The 17,166-nt window shown below is 42.7% G+C and overlaps 1 protein-coding gene across 1 annotated transcript; it reads left to right on the forward strand.

The window, feature by feature from the left end:
* The first annotated feature begins 75 nt into the window (after positions 1–75).
* On the forward strand, positions 76–16,741 carry NUP50 (nucleoporin 50). The gene is made up of 8 exons (XM_068560386.1): positions 76–440; positions 4,437–4,515; positions 6,251–6,334; positions 9,848–10,034; positions 11,061–11,726; positions 13,523–13,604; positions 15,244–15,362; positions 16,378–16,741. The coding sequence occupies exons 2-8, from the start codon at positions 4,447–4,449 to the stop codon at positions 16,578–16,580; spliced, it is 1,410 nt and encodes a 469-aa protein (XP_068416487.1). The 5' UTR covers positions 76–440; positions 4,437–4,446; the 3' UTR covers positions 16,581–16,741.
* The last annotated feature ends 425 nt before the right edge of the window (positions 16,742–17,166 follow it).

Below are 17,166 nucleotides of genomic sequence, written 5' to 3' on the forward strand. Positions count from 1 at the left end.
AGTTGGGCGCATGCGCCGCGTGACGCCCCGCTGCCGCCGTAGGAGGAGCTGCAAACCAGGGCTCCGGCGCACTTGCGTAGTAGCTGGACGCGGGCGTTTCTTTCCTCCCTTCTTTCCGAATTGGTCGTGAGGGGTAGATTCGAGTTACAAAATGGCGGCGTGGCGCGTGTGGGCCGCCGTTCTCCCAAAGGTCTCCTCCTGAACGGACGGTTCTCCCCCTCACTGCCCAACGCAGAGAGACGAGGTCCCCGAGGGACATGGTGTTTGAGACTCAGGGCTTGCCGACCACCGAATCCTTCGAGTCTCTCAGCGCGCCGGAAGCGACCGGGCGCCGCTTCAGACCCGAGCGCCGCGGCCGCGACCTCGCACCTGCCCGCCGCTACGCACCCGGGCTTCGCCGCACCCACAACCTAGCGAGGGCCGCGGCTGCCGCCGGCGAGGTGAGAAGCGGGCGGGCGGGCGGGCGGCGCGGTAGGGGCGGGGGCCGAGCGCGGAAGCCGGGGTGCGGGGCCCGGGTCTGGGAGGAGGAAGCCGGGCTCCGGGTGCGGGACCCGGGCCTGGAATGGGGACCCTGGGAGGAAGGAGCGGGCTGCGGGGCCCCGGCTGGAGAGCGGGTAATGGGCGAGCCGGGGTGGGGCGCGGTGTCAGCAGCGACGCAGTCGGGCGTGTTTGTGAAGCCGGGCTCGGGGCCGGCCTGTCGGGGCTGCGGTGTCCGACTTGGGTAAGACCCGCCCGGGCGCGGGGCCCCTGCGGCCCTGGCGGAGGCCGGAGCTGGAGCGGGCAGGGACCGTCCTGGCGAGGCCCCCTCGGCTTATTTCCTAGCGGTTCCTCTCGGTACTCGTCTCTTTCTTTTCGTTCTTTCCACCACCTCCTTGGTCTGGCTTCTTTTTCTTATTGCAGTCTCAGGCCACTGATCACCCGTTAGGCTGTCCGATTAAGAAGCAGTGTTAGAGATTTCGTTTTTCCTTAGCGTTTCAGCCTCCGGGTTCCGGCCCCATGTTCCCTTTTTCCTTCGGGCATCACACCATCGAGTATGTTCAAATCTGTTTCCGTCTTAAAACTGATGTGGACTGAAGGTAGGGCAGCACCAGGTGGTAGAGATCGCATACCTCACTATGTCGGGCACAAATAAAGTTTTCTCCGATTACCAAAAGTTTCGAGTTGTGATCACAAGGTGTGCTTCACACCTAGTAATCATTTTATGATTTGGTGCCTTTTAAACCACAAGCCCATATGATTTTTAAGTTCTTAGTAATAGCACAGAAGACTCTAGGTGCCAGGCTTTGTGCTAAGTACTTTACAGGGATTTTTTTTCCTTTTTCTCTTCTGGCATAAAAAGAAAATTATTGTCTGAAGTATCATGCTTTGAAATAAAATATGGATTTGGTAACGTATTTTTTAAAGCCAGACTCATAATTCAAGTTAATTCTCTTTTTTTCCACACTACAGCTTTTAAGTTAGGGAGGAGAAGTAGTATTTTGTAGCCTTTGCTTCTAACGAAACTTGTTCCTTTAATAATATTTATTGAGTCCTTCCTCTGTTCCAGGCATTGTTCTAAACTAAGCTTTTTGTGTATCTCATTTAAATTTCACAACACCTCCGTGTTCTACAAATGAAGAAACTGAGGCACAAAAATTAAATAATTTGCCCAAGGTCTCCAGCAACAAAATGGCAAAACTGGATTCTAGCATTTTGTAGTATTTTCTCAAATACTTCGTGCCCCAGATCTCTGATTCTGCAACAGCCGGACCATCAGCCATTGGGGGGGCGGGGGGAAGTGGATTTGAGGTACATGAGTGAGTGAAACAAAGATACCCGCCCTCTGGTTAGTCACTGATGGGACAAATATGGTGGAACAGGAAGCAGCTACGTTAAGTTAGGTTGTTTCAGTATGCCAGGTGTCTCTTCAGTTGTGGGTATGAGTTAGTGTTAGTGTTACAATTTTACGCTTATCACAGGTTTTGCACTTTCAGCTCCACCCCTTTTTGCCAGTTAATCTTAATACCTGTTACTATGTTAATAGTTGATAGCAAAAAATGACTGTTTCAGATTCTCCCCTCTTCTGCCCTCTGGTGGAGGTGCTAGTTACTGAGTAGGAAAATGGCCCAAAAGAATCCACGCAGAGACCTGGCCTCTGAACAGTTCAAGTTTAGTAAGGATTTATGTGTAAGGGTACCTCGTTTGTTTTCTGGACGACAAAGATTAATAGCAAAACTTGACCAAGTGTTTGGGAGGGAGGCATTAAAAAAGAGGATTTGTAGGTAATGAATGAAAATTACGTAAATTCTCATTTATGTTTTAGAATCTGGGACTTTAAAACCATTTATTCTGTAATCAGAAAAAAGCACTTGTAAAAGAAAAATTGAGAGATTATTAGAAGAGTATTAAAAGCTGAAAAGCCCTATGTGATCACCCTACAGGGGGTCAGATTTTGGAGGACTTTGGAATGCCAGCATTTGAATTTTATTTTATAGATACTAACGTGCAGTGGGTGATGTGTAAGTTTGTATCTTAATGACCAGGAGGTTCTAGAAGCTTACTCTGGTGGGTTGTGGTGTTGAGGGCAAATGAGACTGGGGAAGGACTATAGGAAGGAAGCTAGGCTGGTTTTCAGGAACCCTGGCTAGTGTTCCAAACTAATCGGTAAATTCCTGGGCAAGGTAAGTAGCAGAGGAAATGGAGGTTTTTGGTCCATTTAACTGGTAAGTTAGGGAAGAATCCAGCACAACACTCACAGTGGAGCTCTCCATTGATTGTTTCTGTTTTTAATAGCAAAGGGTATATGATCTTAGGATCACAAAATAAATTGGAAATTTTAAGGGATGGATACAAGGACCCACCTTGAATAAGTGCTCGTAGAGATAATACCGTCAATCCCTGACTCTTATTCCTCCCCGTAACACCATGGTTTTTGAGGAGTTGAGCTGATGGCTTTTTTTGTTTTATAAATTTGTTTTATTTTTATTTTTGGCTGCGTTGGGTCTTTTTTGCTGCGCGCAGGCTTTCTCTAGTTGCGGCGCGCTGGGGCTACTCTTCATTGCGGTATGCAAGCTTCTCGTTGCGATGGCTCCTCTTGTTGCGGAGCACGGGCTCTAGGCACGTGGACTTCAGTAGTTGTGGCACGTGGACTCAGTAGTTGTGGCTTGCGGGCTCTAGAGCGCAGATTCAGTAGTTGTGACGCACAGATTCAGCAGTTGGTTGCTCCGCGGCATGTGGGATCTTCCCAGACCAGGGCTCGAACCTGTGTCTCCTGCATTGGCAGGGGGATTCTTAACCACTGTGCCACCGGGGAAGCCCTGATGGTTTATTTTTGAAGAGTTAAAAATTCTAGGAATGTTAACACATCCATATTAATCATGTTTTGAACTTTTAAATGATGTCCTAGCTTAGAAATATGCAATTTGGGGTAATTAAATGTTCAGTCTTGGGAAATAGATTACTATCAACTTGTCTGTAGGCTAAAGATGAATAGAGATCTTCCTCAACATATGTTGGGGTTACGTCACAGTAAACCCATGGTAAGATGAAAATACTGTAAGTCGAAAATGCATTTAATACACCTACCCTACCGAACATCATAGCTCAGCCTACCTTAAATGTGCTCAGAACACTTACATTAGCCTACAGTTGGGCAAAATCATCTAACACAAAGACTATTTTATAGTAGTGTTGAATGTCTCATGTAATTTATTGAATAGTGTACTGAAAATGAAAAACAGAATGGCTGTATGGGTACAGAATGGTTGTTAAGTACATCGATTGTGATGGCGTGGCTGGCTGACTGGAAGCTGTGGCTTGCTGCCGCTGGCCAGCATCACAAGAGAATATCATACCGCCTGTTGTTAGCCTGAGAAAAGATCAAAATCTGAAAGAAGGTTTCTACTCAATGCGTATTGCTTTCACACCATTGTAAACTTGAAAACTTGCAAGGCGAACCATTGTAAGTCAGGGACCATCTGTACTCATGTTGGGAAGGTATTTCCAATACCTTATTCAAATTCTTAACTAAAGTTGTACTTTACTGTATCATCCTTAAGAGAATTTTAGATATTAAAAATGTCTTGCCTGTAGCAAGACTGTGTGTAAGTATAAGTTGCATGGAATAAGTTAGTTAAGTATTTGTTGATTATTATTCAGTTCTTTAGATTTCTGATTTTTAAAAATCAGTGTTTCATTGTAATTTTTTCAAATGCAGTTGATTTAGTATATTGTTCACTGTGCCTTAGAGGACCTCACTGCCTCCTCCAGTAATCTTTATTGGATTCGTGACACTAGGAGCCTCACAGTGTTACAGAGTTCTCTTTAAAGCAGTGCCCACTGGTATCAGGAATGTTTTTATCTCATTTCGTGCTAGAGTGAATTTTTTAAATTCTTTGTAAGAGTTAAATCATATTCTAGAAAAGTAAACTTATTACTTCTAACCTTTTTGCTTTTAGGTTCGAAAAAATGGCCAAAAGAATTGCCGAGAAGGAATTGACGGATAGGAATTGGGATCAAGAAGATGAAGCAGAAGAGGTAAAAAATAATTTCCCTAAGAATGATTTCCTTCTACTTCCAAGTTTAAATTCATTTTGGGATTCCTCATGAAGATTCTGATAAAATTAAAAGGCCTTTTTAAGAACATCCGGAACTGGAAATAGTATTGTTTCTTATGATCTGTACTTAGTCTAGAAATTGATTACATTTGGGTGTGCTTTTCCATTAGCAGCTATTCCCTAAGTACTTTGCTCCTTTGTAGAAGCACCTTGCTCCTGAATTTCATGTAGCGTTTCATTGGCGCATTCTGAGCCCGTGGTTTTAGTCCAGATTGAAGGGTGAGTGAATGATCTAGTCATGAACTGAGCACAGTGCCAGCACTCAGACTTGAAAAGTGGTTCACCACCACTGTCTTAGTCTGCCACGCTCACAGTTTTAGATTTTAGAAGACTGAGGTCGCCTCCCTTACTGTAATGCTTCTTGGAGGCTCATTTTATTTCATATTCTGAAGACACTCCCCACCCCCCAACAACTGCGTTAATAGGAATAGAATTTAGATGGCCTAGTTTCTTTCCTAACCAAATAAAAATGGTCTTCCCTGAGGAAATCTTTTAATTTTTATCTTACAAAGAATAGAACACAGCTGCATTTCTAAAGTGCCTCATCAGCAGTTTGATACTCCCAGGCCAGTTCACTAAGGAAATCTGCACCAAGTTAGTAGAAGTGTGCTAGGTTAAAAAATAGACGTATATTATAAAGAGTCTGCAAAAGTGTTTCCAAGATAATTCTTAAGACTGCTGTTTTCCTTCTTTCTCAATCTGTTTTCTAATATTAATATTTTTTCCTTTACAAATATGTGTACTGGTATGTTTGGGGAAACCAAAATCACAAGTATGGGCTTTTAAAAGAGCTTTTAACAATTCTGACTGACTTGGTACTTTTTAAGCAAGTCTTTGGTAACTTTAGTTCTTTCCAGGTTTTAGGCACAGTTACATTCTGGGCCTACCATATAATGATTTGTTTTGACATTAAAATACTTCAGGAATGAAAGGACTTCCATTTGGACAGATTCTAATGAAATGAGTGTGGAAGGACATTACATTTAATTTGGGTCAGGTGTAGTCAAATGGTCCCTTCTATGGGTGTAGAGATCTCTTTAAGTTTAGCATTATCTGAAATAAGTATAGATGAGAACTTTTTACAGAAAATATTTTATGCCATTCCTCCAGGGTAAAAAGAGGGGTTGAAGTAAAGCCAAAGATCTTCAGCAGGTTTCCAGCAGGTGACTTAGAGCCCCAGTCTCAGTGGTCTTCTGGATCATGGGCAAATGGGCAAAGCTCTTCTGTAAAATAATGGGTATTATGAACATAACATTTATTTTTGAAAACCATAGTTGTAAGAGATTAGATTTGGGCATCTGGGTAATGTCTTTGAATATGTTTGAAATATTCGAAGAATTGATCATGGACAGCTTTGCACCAAAGTTTTGATGGTCTTAGTCTTCTTAGAACTTTGATGTATGCGCTCTTCTCTCTGAATTGTGATAAAGTCTGGATTTGTAGTTTTCTGGAAGGTTTCTGATTCGCCTAACTAGCATTGGAATTCACAAGATAGATACTAGACGTAAACTTTAACTTAAGGTGCCCTCTCCATAATTTGTGTTACTTAAAAACCAGAAGATATCGATCAGTTTGTCTGGTCTAGCTTTTTTGTTCAGCATTTTATCTCCTTTTTGGCCTTATCTTGTTGCTGTTTAATTTGTACACTCCTGCAGGTGGGAACATTCTCCGTGGCCAGTGAGGAAGTCTTGAAGAATAGAGCCATAAAGAGAGCAAAGCGTAGAAATGTTGGATTTGAAGTGAGTGTTTTCTTACAGCTTCTGGTGTTAAACACTAACTTGATTTCTGAGCTATAGAATATTTCCTCCTCTGGGAGCAGTCAGATCAATAAATGCTTTTTTTTAAAAATTATTGTCTTTTATGTAATCTATCAAGAATGTCTTTTTTTTTTAAATACATAATAATGGTTTTTCATTGTTAAATTCATTATTACAAGATATTGAGTATAATTCCCTGTGCTGTACAGTGATTCCTTGGTTGGTTATCTATTTAATATATAGTAGTGTTGTATATATGTTAATCCCAAACTCGTAATTTATCCCTCCCCCCACCTTTCCCCTTTGGTAACCATAAGTTTGTTTTCTATGTCTGTGAGTCATATTTCTGTTTTGTAAGGAAGTTCATTTGTATTATTTTTTTTAGATTCCATATATAAGCGATATCATGATATTTGTCTTTCTCTGTCTGGCTCACTTCACTTACTATGATAATCTCTAGGTCCATCCATGTTGCTGCAAATGGCATTATTTCATTCTTTTTTATGGCTGAGTAACATTCCATTGTGTATATATATATATATACTACATCTTTATCCAGTTATCTGTCAGTGGACATTAGGGTTGCTTCCCTGTCTTGACTCTTGTAAATAGTGCTGCAGTGAACATTAGGGTACAAGTATCTTTTCGAATTATATCAATAGTTTTGTCTGGATATGTGCCGAGGAGTGGGATTGTATGGTAGTTTTTGGTTTTTTTAAGCAACCTCCATACTGTTTGCCATAGTGGCTGCACAAATTTACATTCCCACCAACAGTGTAGGAGGGTTCCTTTTTCTCCACACTCTCCAGCATTTACTACTTGTAGACTTTTTGATGGTGGCCGTTCTGACCGGCGTGAGGTGATACCTCATTGTATTGATAGTTTTGATTTGCATTTCTCTAATAATTAGCGATGTTGAACATTTTTTTATGTGCCTGTTGGCCATCTGTATGTCTTCTTTGGGGAAATGTCTGTTTAGATCTTATGCCCATTTTTTGATTGGGTTATTAATAAATGCTTTTTAAAATGCCTAGTGCACTTGTGAAAATCCTTGGTGTAGAACATGGGAGATAGAAAAAGATAATAAATATGAGATCTGGGACTTCCCTGGTGGCTCAGTGGTTAAGAATCCACCTGCCAGTGCAGGAGACACGGGTTCCAACCCTGGTCCGGGAAGATCCCACATGCCGCGGAGCAACTAAGCCCGTGCACCACAACTACCGAGCCTGCGCTCTAGAGCCCGCAAGCCACAACCACTGAGCCCGCGAGCCACAACTACTGAAGCCCACACGCCTAGAGCCCGTGCTCTACAACAAGAGAAGTCACCACAATGAGAAGCCCGCACATTGCAACGAAGAGTAGCCCCCGCTCACCACAACTAAAGGAAGCCCACGCGCAGCAACAAAGACCCAACTCAGCCAAAAATAAATAAATTTATATTAAAGAAGAAAAAATAAATAAGTAAATAAATAAGTAAATAATTAAATAAGAGATCTGTACCTTAAAGGGAATTCATCCAATTGCAGAAATAAGATACAGATGTAGACAAATTTGAGTTGAGTGACAGTATGAAAAGGGAAAAGAGTATAGCAATAGGAAAGCAAGGGAAGTGGGTGTTGGAAGTAAGAAAGGAAAATGTAAGATATTCTCAAAGTGTTATCTGCTCCCTAGGATCGAGCTGTGGGTAGGCTGATACCTTTGAGAATCATAGAAGCGTTTCCCATTTTGTTTTTCCTTCTAGTGTAATTGGCATATTAAAATGTTTCATCCCTGTGTTCCAAAGGTTGAAAGATGAGTCATAACTGGTGAGCTGAAACCATGTGGTCAGTACGCAGCCATCACTCCATGTTTAATAACTCTTCCCCAGTGCAGTCCTCATCCCTCAAGTAAATTCCAGACCCGGGAGTGCTGTCTTGGTGACCTGGGCATCTGTTGTCAGGCAGGAGAGGCTGGTTTGAACATCTTGGGTGGCATCCTTGGAATAAACCTACAGAACTGCATGTTCTGTGGTGGCTCTGTTCAATTTTTCTTTATTCCAAGTTCTTTTCTGGCCTGATTTCATTCTTAAGACTGGTGACTGGCTGGATGTAGGTGTTGAGCCAAGTTATATTTGGTGGCTCTTTCATGAAGAAGATACCGGGGGGAGGGACAGCTTCATTAGGGAGGAGGTGATCGATTTTGTTTTAGAAATGTATTTCGGGACTTCCCTGACAGTCTGGTGGTTAAGACTCCGCCTCTCAATGCAGGGGGTGCAGGTTCGAGCCCTGGTCGGGGAACTAAGATCCCACACGCCTCCAGGTGTGGCCAAAAAAATAATTAAATTGTACATCTCTTTTTTTTATTTTTAACTTTTTATTTTATATTGGGGTATAGCGAATTAACAATATTGTGACAGTTTCAGGTGCGCTGCAAAGCGACTCACCCCATATCCATGTATCCATTCTTCCCCAAACTCTCCTGCCATCTGGGCTGCCATGCACATCTCTTAAAAAAGAAAAAAGATGTATTTCAAGGGCCTGTGGTACATCCAAGTGGAGTTCTCTAGGAGACCACTAGGTGTACTGATGGGCCACTCAGAACAGGAAGTGGCGTGAGAGGTGGGTGCAGCTCTGAGAAATTTCCCCATCAAGGAGGTTGAAGCCAGGGGCGATGAGAAGAGGCCTAAGAGTGGGAGCTCATGATGAAGAACGAGATGCCTAGGGGAGACAGGCTCAAGGAGGGACGGGCCAGCTGCGGACAAGCGACAGTGAAGAGGCAGCAACAGTGTAGACCACAGCCCAGGGGCAGAGAGCAGCCTTAGAATTTCATAAGGCACGCCAGACGTTTCCAGAGCGTCTTGGGTTAGAGATGGGAGCGAGCTACCAACAGCAGGAAGGGTCTGCGAGAAAGACCTTGCTAAAGAAAGCAGAGGAGACCTTGGGAATAAAATGTTGCCTCTGGATTTCTCAACTAACGGAAAATCTAGAATTGGGACTCAGTCAACTTTGCAAGTTTCTGTATACTGAAAGCAGGCTGAAAGCAACACAAGTTCTTAGGAAATTATAAGTAGTGGGTAAAGTACTTTTAGTTAACCTCACTTGATGTTTCTACAACTTCCTTAGGCAAAGGGTCTTTGAGCAGTATATGAAAAATCTTTCATTTGGGGTTTAGTTGTGTTGAGAATGTGTTTTTAGTTACAGTTCTGTGCCTCGGTGGTGAGTCCATGAATTTATTTGAATTAGTCTTTTTAACCTTTTATATTCCTAAATATATTTTTAAAAATTATTTCACTGTAAATGACATCTATCCTTCCTGTTTTAGGAAGGCAGCTTCGGATTGCAAAGCTGTCATGAGTAAAATCCATGTTCTGTTTCTGCTTGCGCTGGCAGTTTCCTTTAATGCTGGTTGCATAAGGATTCTAGGTACTATTTAGCCAAGATAATGCTGTCATTCACTTGCTTATTTGGAGACAAAAAAGTAGAGTTATCTAATGTGTGCTCTTTCTTTATATTTCAGTCTGATAGTGGAGGGGCCTTTAAAGATTTTAAAGGCTTGGTTGTACCTTCTGGAGGAGGAGGGTTTTCTGGATTTGGTAATGGTGCTGGAGGGAAGCCTTTGGAAGGACTGTCAAACGGAAACAGCATAACTAGTGCCCCGCCCTTCTCCAGTGCAAGGACAGCAACCGAGACCAAGACAACCTTCGGTGAGTAGGTTCTTCTCCCCCGAGTCACATTTGTGTAAAGATGATCTTTGAAAAATAACTTTCAAAGATGTTTTTCTTGTACTTTTTCTGGGTCCTGAGGCTATATGAGCAAAAACAGGGTAATGGTGAAAGGGATGGAAATTAGGGAGCTTTTGGCTCTTTACAGAGTAAGTGAGTAGACCACAGGCCAAAATAGACCTGGGTTCTGTTCTCAGTTCTGCCAGTTACCAGCTCTGTGTGACCTCGGTGAAGTTCCTTAACCTTTGAGCCTCCAAATCTTCAACTGCGAAATGAGAATGACCTCAGAATCAACCTAAGGGTCAAAGGAGAAAAAGAAGCTCTTAGCAGACCCTCTGTAAAGGCTTCCCATCCCACCCCCTCATTCATTATACATGTACCAAGAATTTCCTGTGTGCCACATACCTTACTGTTCCCAGTCTAGATTTATTTTGCCCAGGACATGTTGATTGCCTAATCCTGTTTTGAGGGAATTGGTCAAGAAGTCTTGGGATTAACAACAGAGAATGGGAACATGGGTTAAAATCTTTGGTTCTTAGAAATGATCCTGACTCGTTGGATTATACTTAGCTAGTTATTCTAAGAGTATATACTGTTTCATTTAAATTAGGCAGAATGTTTAGTGTGATTAAGATAAGTACTTTCTATTAAGATTTTAACTGCATTAATATATGTTCCTCCTTACAACCTTGGGGATTAAGTTTTATACTAACATAGTATTTTGACAGTTTTAGGTAAAAAAGCCATCCTTTTGAAGGAAAAGATTATTTTAAAATTATAACGGTTTAATGCAAGCATGTAAAAAATAGATATATTCATATATATAATGTTTGATTTGATTTTTGTAATAACTAGTTTCCAAATACTATATGTGCACGTACTTCTTGAGCTGTCACAAAAATAGGATACAGTAAATGCACAAAATACGAAGACAGAGTGGTATGAAAATCAAGATGACTTAATTAAATCAGCTTCTGAATAAATTCTTAAAACTGTAATTTCCTGTAGGGTCTGTTGCTGTAAACGGCCCTACCTCCTTGGTCGATAAAAAGATTTCAAATCCCAAAACTAATGGCGACAGTCAGCAGCCTGCCTCCTCTGGCCTTACCTCCAGTGCCGCCCGCCACAGGAATGCCTATCATAAGCAGTTGGCGGCCTTAAACTGCTCTGTTCGGGATTGGATCGTGAAGCACGTGAATACAAACCCGCTCTGTGATCTGACACCTATCTTTAAAGACTATGAGAAATACTTAGCAAGCATCGAACAGCAACATGGGAACAGTGGCAGCAGTAATTCTGAAGGTGAAACCAACAAAATATCAGTTGAAACACAGCCTCCTTCCCTGTTTGGTTCAACAGAATTACAGCAAGAGTCAACATTTTTGTTTCATGGCAACAAAACTGAGGATACATCTGAAGAGAAGGTGGAGGCTGTGTCTGAAAAGAACAAGGACCCGTCACTAGGAGCAACAAGTGCCTCATTTAATTTCGGCAAGAAAATTGATAGTTCTGTTTTGGGCTCCTTAAACTCTGGCCCCTTGACTGGATTTTCATTTTCTTCTGGAAACTCCAGTTTATTTGGCAAAGATATTGCCCAGAGTAAACCAGTTTCTTCACCATTTTCCACTAAAACGTTGGCGAGCCGAGCAGAAGGTGGCGGTAACGACTGCAAAGGTAAACACACAGTCAGCCCTGGAAGTCTTCTAGATTTGTGGGAGTTCTGTATTTGGTGGGAAGAGCGTAGCCTTGTGAACGAGGTGGATCTGGATTCACGTCACAACTCCCATCATTTCCTCAACGTGAGTGTGATCCTGGACAGAGTTGATTAACTCCTTTGAGTCTGTCTCCTTATTCGTGAAATGGAGTAAGACCGATTTGGTAGGGTTATTTTAAGGATTAAGAATATAAAAATAATAATATAGAAACATCTGGCACAGTGACTTTGAAAATTATCAAATACTTGGCTTTCCATTAAAAAAAATTGTATTTTATTGAAAAATTCATGATGGACGTTCACTGAATTGTTTGTTTTTAAGAGATTTGCTTATAAATAAATTCACACGGCAAAACCATACTCTAAAAAAGGTAGACTTCATAGCTGTGGGGGAACAAATTGACAGTGTTTTCCCAAGATGGGTCTGGATTGCAGCCACCTTTCTAGAAGTTTCTGTGGTGTGTCGTGTTAGTGCCCCAAACCAGGCCTTAATCCCAGCCCCTCCACTCCCTATGTGGTTCTTAGCTCCCTGAAAAGAGGGGTTGTGTCATAATCCCTCTTCACCACATGGTGGTTGTGAACAAACTGTGTGTATGTAGGCTCTTATAAGCAGTTAAAAGTACGTCTCTCAGGCATCAGCATATTGATCCTTGAGAAGGAAAACTGCAATTTGCCAGTGGGCAAAATACTATGTTTTAAATATTATGTATTATGTATAACTCTCCTTATGTTGCCTTGCCCTCATCACCTGTATCCTCAGGCAAGGGCCCTCCAGGGCAAAGCATAGAATAAAGAGTTCCCCTCTTCTTCTCTGCCCTAAATACGACAGAGGGAGAGTCTGTCAGGGAGAGTCTGTCGTAGTCACAGGGACTCTGCTGCTTGTGGAAGGGATGTTTGAATTAAGTCTCCATCTCAGCAGGATGCCCTCCATAAAGCACTTATTCCTTATCCTGCGGTTATCACGTCTTATGCACAGGAAGACTTGGAGAGCTTGTTAAAATAACAGATGCCCGGGGCCCACGCTGGAGGGCCTAACTCAGGAGTGCCTTCTTAAAATCGAAATGAGCTTGTGACCTGAATTGTTTGAGCGCCAGAATTGTTTTTCTTAGTCGCTAGTCAGTGAGTTTTATGCAGTTGCTTTCTCCTTAAGGGGATTGTAATTTGTGTCCAGCAGTGACTTAGCTCTCCCCTGAGGTTGAGGCACTGGAGTGAAGGGAAGTGCTGTTGGACTCAGCCGGGAGGGTGCCCGTGGTGCCAGCATGTCCAGGGGCGTGGCAGCCCAGACAGAGCTTAAGTTGCTTACAGTTGGCTTTGGACTAATTTCTCTGACAACTTGTCCTGTGAAGTTGTTATTTTCTCCATCGTCTTTGGTCATTGCTCTCATTGGTTATTCCTTGGTGTGATGCAGCTACAGTCACAGGAGCATTCGGGGATGAAAGTGTTGCAAGCCCATCTGAGATTTTTATTTCCCAGTGGGTAATCTGAGTACATGTGAGTGTTGACTGACTGTTTTCCTGTGTGAGTTTGCCTGTTCACTGAATACAAGCACAGACACTTTGATTCAAAGGCTTTCTGCAGAAATCCAGTGAGTGCCTCCTTATCCCCACCCCAGCACGATTAGATTGTGTTTCAGTTTCTGTTATCAGCTTACATGGAATTTTTAGGTTGGGCGGGGGAGTAGGTAACTAACTTCTTTTGTCACATTTTCAAACTCTTGATTTGAATCTTACTGAATTAGTGTTGTTTTTTATAAAAGGTGGAGATGAAGAAGAGAATGATGAGCCACCCAAAGTAGTAGTTACTGAAGTAAAAGAAGAAGATGCTTTTTACTCCAAAAAGTAAGTAATAGTCACGGGAATTCCACTCTTCAAAGACGTGGAAAGAGGCTTCTGGCTGGAGAGCGCAGGTGACATCGTCCCTGCAGAACTTACTGGGCGTCCCATCCTGGGGTCAGGCTGTGCCCATTGTTTGAACTGGAACAAGGAAGAATTCTTGGCCTGTTTATTTAAAAATAATCTGAGTCTAAAAATTTCCTGCTGGGCGTATCCTCCTCTTTTCTGTTAATTTAGCTCTTTTCTGCTTTTCAGGTGCTTTAGAGACAGTCTTTTCTTTTTGATCTTCCTGCCCCAGTCTCCTCTCATCATTCTCTCCCTTTTTCTCCTTTCTTCTCTTCCCCTCCTCCTTCCCCTACAAAGACAGTCACCTAGTCACTGATTTGAGGTTTGGTTTTACTTCTGCTCTTAAATTAGGTGGCATCTCGGATTCCTTCCTAGAGACACGTTAACCTTCATGGATTTTCTCACGGCCAAAAAGTTCTCCATAGCAGCCATTCCTTCCCGTTAAGGATGTGTAAATACTTTATCTTTCCCTCGATGAGAGCTGGTTTGGGGGTTTTGGTTTTTGTTTGTTTGTCTAATGAGAGCTGCTGATTTCAGAAGAGGGCTGAAGAGAAATTTTGTATTATCTCTCAATGAAATTAGTGCTTTTTAACAAAGATACTTACTGAAAAACATTTGTGCCCTTTTAGAAGCTTCCCTGGATGTGTTTTTGTAATACAAACATTTCAGACTTAAGTCAGCAATTTTCATAGTGTGAATCACCAAATCCTGTGGGATTCCCAAATGTTGTTTATTTTTGAGAACTTTTAAAAGAGACCAGCAATTCCTTTTGCCTGTTTTAAAATTTAATTACACAGATGATGTAAAGGAATGACCCTGACTTAAGATTTTTTTCTTTTTTTTTGGCCACACCGCACGGCTTGTGGTTTCTTAGTTCCCCAACCAGGGATTGAACCCGGGCCACAGCAGTGAAAGCGCCAAGTCCTAACCACTGGACCGCCAGGGAATTCCCAAGATTTTTTTCTAATCAGAGTAAATCAAAGGAACAGGCAGTAGTTTTGATTTGTTAATAACCTAAGGAGATGTGTGACAGGAGGCTGGGGAGACATTTGACAGCATTATTTTAGGCCTTGCTTAAGCACGTTTTCCAGACTTATTTCAACATCTTAGGACATCAAAAATTGAAGGAGTCCTGCAGAGAATTCAAAAATAAGAAATAGGAAAAGGGCGGGGGGGTGGGTGTGGCAGAGTGTTTGTTCTGTATTTGTTCCTCTTCTTTAAGGACCAGGTCAGTTCTTTTGAGCTCAGGGCTGAAGGAGCACGTCAGGGAGGTGTGGGAAACTGGGCTGTGATTTTGACTGACTTTTGAGAAAAGATGGTTTTAGAAGCATTGTTAAAGAGTTGTGTAGGGCCCACTGTATAATAGAAAAAAATATGGAGGGACTCCAGCCTGTCTCACCAGATTCTCTTATCTGCCTGTGTCCAGACCTGATCTGGGTCAATAGAAGGCTCTTCCTAAGCTTCCTCTGCTGTCATTTAATAACAGACTTCCACACAAGTGTGAACAGGGGCTGTTAGAAAACTGTGTGACTGTCGTGATTTGTCATTGTCTGATCGTACCTATTATTTTTCTCTGTAGGTGTAAACTATTTTACAAGAAAGACAATGAATTTAAAGAGAAGGGTGTAGGCACTTTGCATTTAAAACCTACAGCTAATCAGAAGACTCAGCTTTTAGTGCGGGCAGACACCAATTTAGGTGGGTATCTTTTTTTTCAGGTGGTACAAAATAATCATAATCACATAGTATGTAAAAGCCCTTTGCTTTGCTGATTTAGTCATTGAGATTTTCAAGTATATTAATGTGTTCTTTGGAACGAAATAGAGTTTGTTCAGGCCACATTCATCCTGTACTTACTGATTATAGATTTAGTCGAGTACCAGGGTAGTAGTGTGTAAGAAAACCTGGATGTATTGAAAGCTATTGCCAAGAAGTAACCGAAATGGTTTTCATTTTCCTTCGTGCTAGGTATGTGACTAAGAAGCTACAGGTAAATCGGATGGTGTAGTAAACACTCAAGGGAAATTAACCATTTAAATGAATCCTTTTTATGTAGCAAATATTCATTAACTCGTTGCTGTCCACCCTTTACCCCACCCTCCAGCTTTATCCTTAAAACAGTCCTCTGAAAGGAAGAGGTAGTGGCTGGGCTCGGGGGCGGGGGGTCTAAGGGGAAGTGGTCGGTGGTGGCAGACTACACCAGACTGTGTCCTGGAAAGAAACTTCTGTGAGGCTTCTTTGCTGTGGACTTGACTAATTTGTAATACTATCATAGCAACCTCACTCCCACCCTGTGAGCGGTGCTGGCCTCTGACAGAGCCATTTCCCTGCTGACCATTCTCTGTTCGAATGACATAGTGAAGCCTCCACGTCGTGCCGGCGTGTTTTTTCTGCAGTGCAAGAAAGCACGGCGTGTTCTAAAGCGCTGCTGGTTTCGGGCTGCTGCCGTGGTTGTGGGAGACTTGGGGCAGGTGTGCAGAAGGCGGGTCCTCCTCAGGGAGGCCCAGTCCGCGTCCTGCCAGAGGCCCACGGTCCTCTCTCGGGGACACCGTGCTGGCGTCTGGCAGGGAACTGTGGCTGTCCTTAGGACATTCCGGTGGCTCCATTAAGTATAAGTTGCTCCGGCGTTTAATGTTTCGCCTGTTAGAGCTGTAGTTTCACGAAACTATGGTTTATATATTTTGATGCATTTTTTCCCTCTGTTTAAATGCAGGCAACATACTGCTCAACGTTCTCATTCCTCCCAACATGCCATGTACTCGCACCGGGAGAAACAATGTGCTTATTGTCTGCGTCCCAAACCCACCCACTGATGAGAAGAACGCCACCACCCCGGTCACCATGTTGATTCGGGTCAAAACAAGCGAGGATGCGGATGAGCTGCACACGATTTTACAGGAGAAAAAGGATGCCTGAGTGCACTTTGGCGGAGCGGTTGTTGCCCATTGCTGCTCCCCCACCGCCCCTGAAACTTAAGTCAGTTTTCTTCTCTTCCTGCTTTGACATTCTAGGACTTATAGATAACTTAAAACTTTTGTGAGGAAGATTAATATGGCCAATAAAACCTTTAACGTTAAGTGTCAAGAAACTATCCTCCCTTCTTAAGAACTGTCTAATGTGTGAAATACATTTGAAAGGAAATTTTTGGAAGATTTTTTATGTTCATTTATTAAACTAACCACAGGTGATTTCTTAATGGACTGAAATCAGGGTATTGATTAGATTCCCAAAGGCTTTTCCGACCCAGGGGTTAGGGATCAGCTGCCACCACCGGCGCGGCCTTTCGCGGCGGTGTGTCCAGAAGGGAGCTTGCCTGTAGCGGTCTTCTTTCTGGCGGGCTTGGCTGATGTGTGTCCCTGTGAACCGTGCTGCAGTGCTGTGGCGGAGGTGTTCCTGCTTTGCTTTATTGTGTTATTTTACAGCTGAAATGGGAGCACTGGATGTTTGCCTTCAGCTTTTTCTGTGTGGACGCTGACCTGTAACCCCATCAGCTGCTTTACTG

This window comes from Eschrichtius robustus, chromosome 13, assembly GCF_028021215.1.
Source record: "Eschrichtius robustus isolate mEscRob2 chromosome 13, mEscRob2.pri, whole genome shotgun sequence".
In the NCBI taxonomy this organism is placed as follows: Eukaryota; Metazoa; Chordata; class Mammalia; order Artiodactyla; family Eschrichtiidae; genus Eschrichtius; species Eschrichtius robustus.

Bases quoted from the DNA above. Each gene is read 5' to 3' on its own strand.
- NUP50 (XM_068560386.1), top strand. From the start codon at position 4,447: ATGGCCAAAAGAATTGCCGAGAAGGAATTGACGGATAGGAATTGGGAT. The intron at 10,035-11,060 runs GTGAGTAGGTTC...AATTTCCTGTAG, and splicing joins CGAGACCAAGACAACCTTCG to GGTCTGTTGCTGTAAACGGC. The intron at 13,605-15,243 runs GTAAGTAATAGT...TTTTCTCTGTAG, and splicing joins GATGCTTTTTACTCCAAAAA to GTGTAAACTATTTTACAAGA.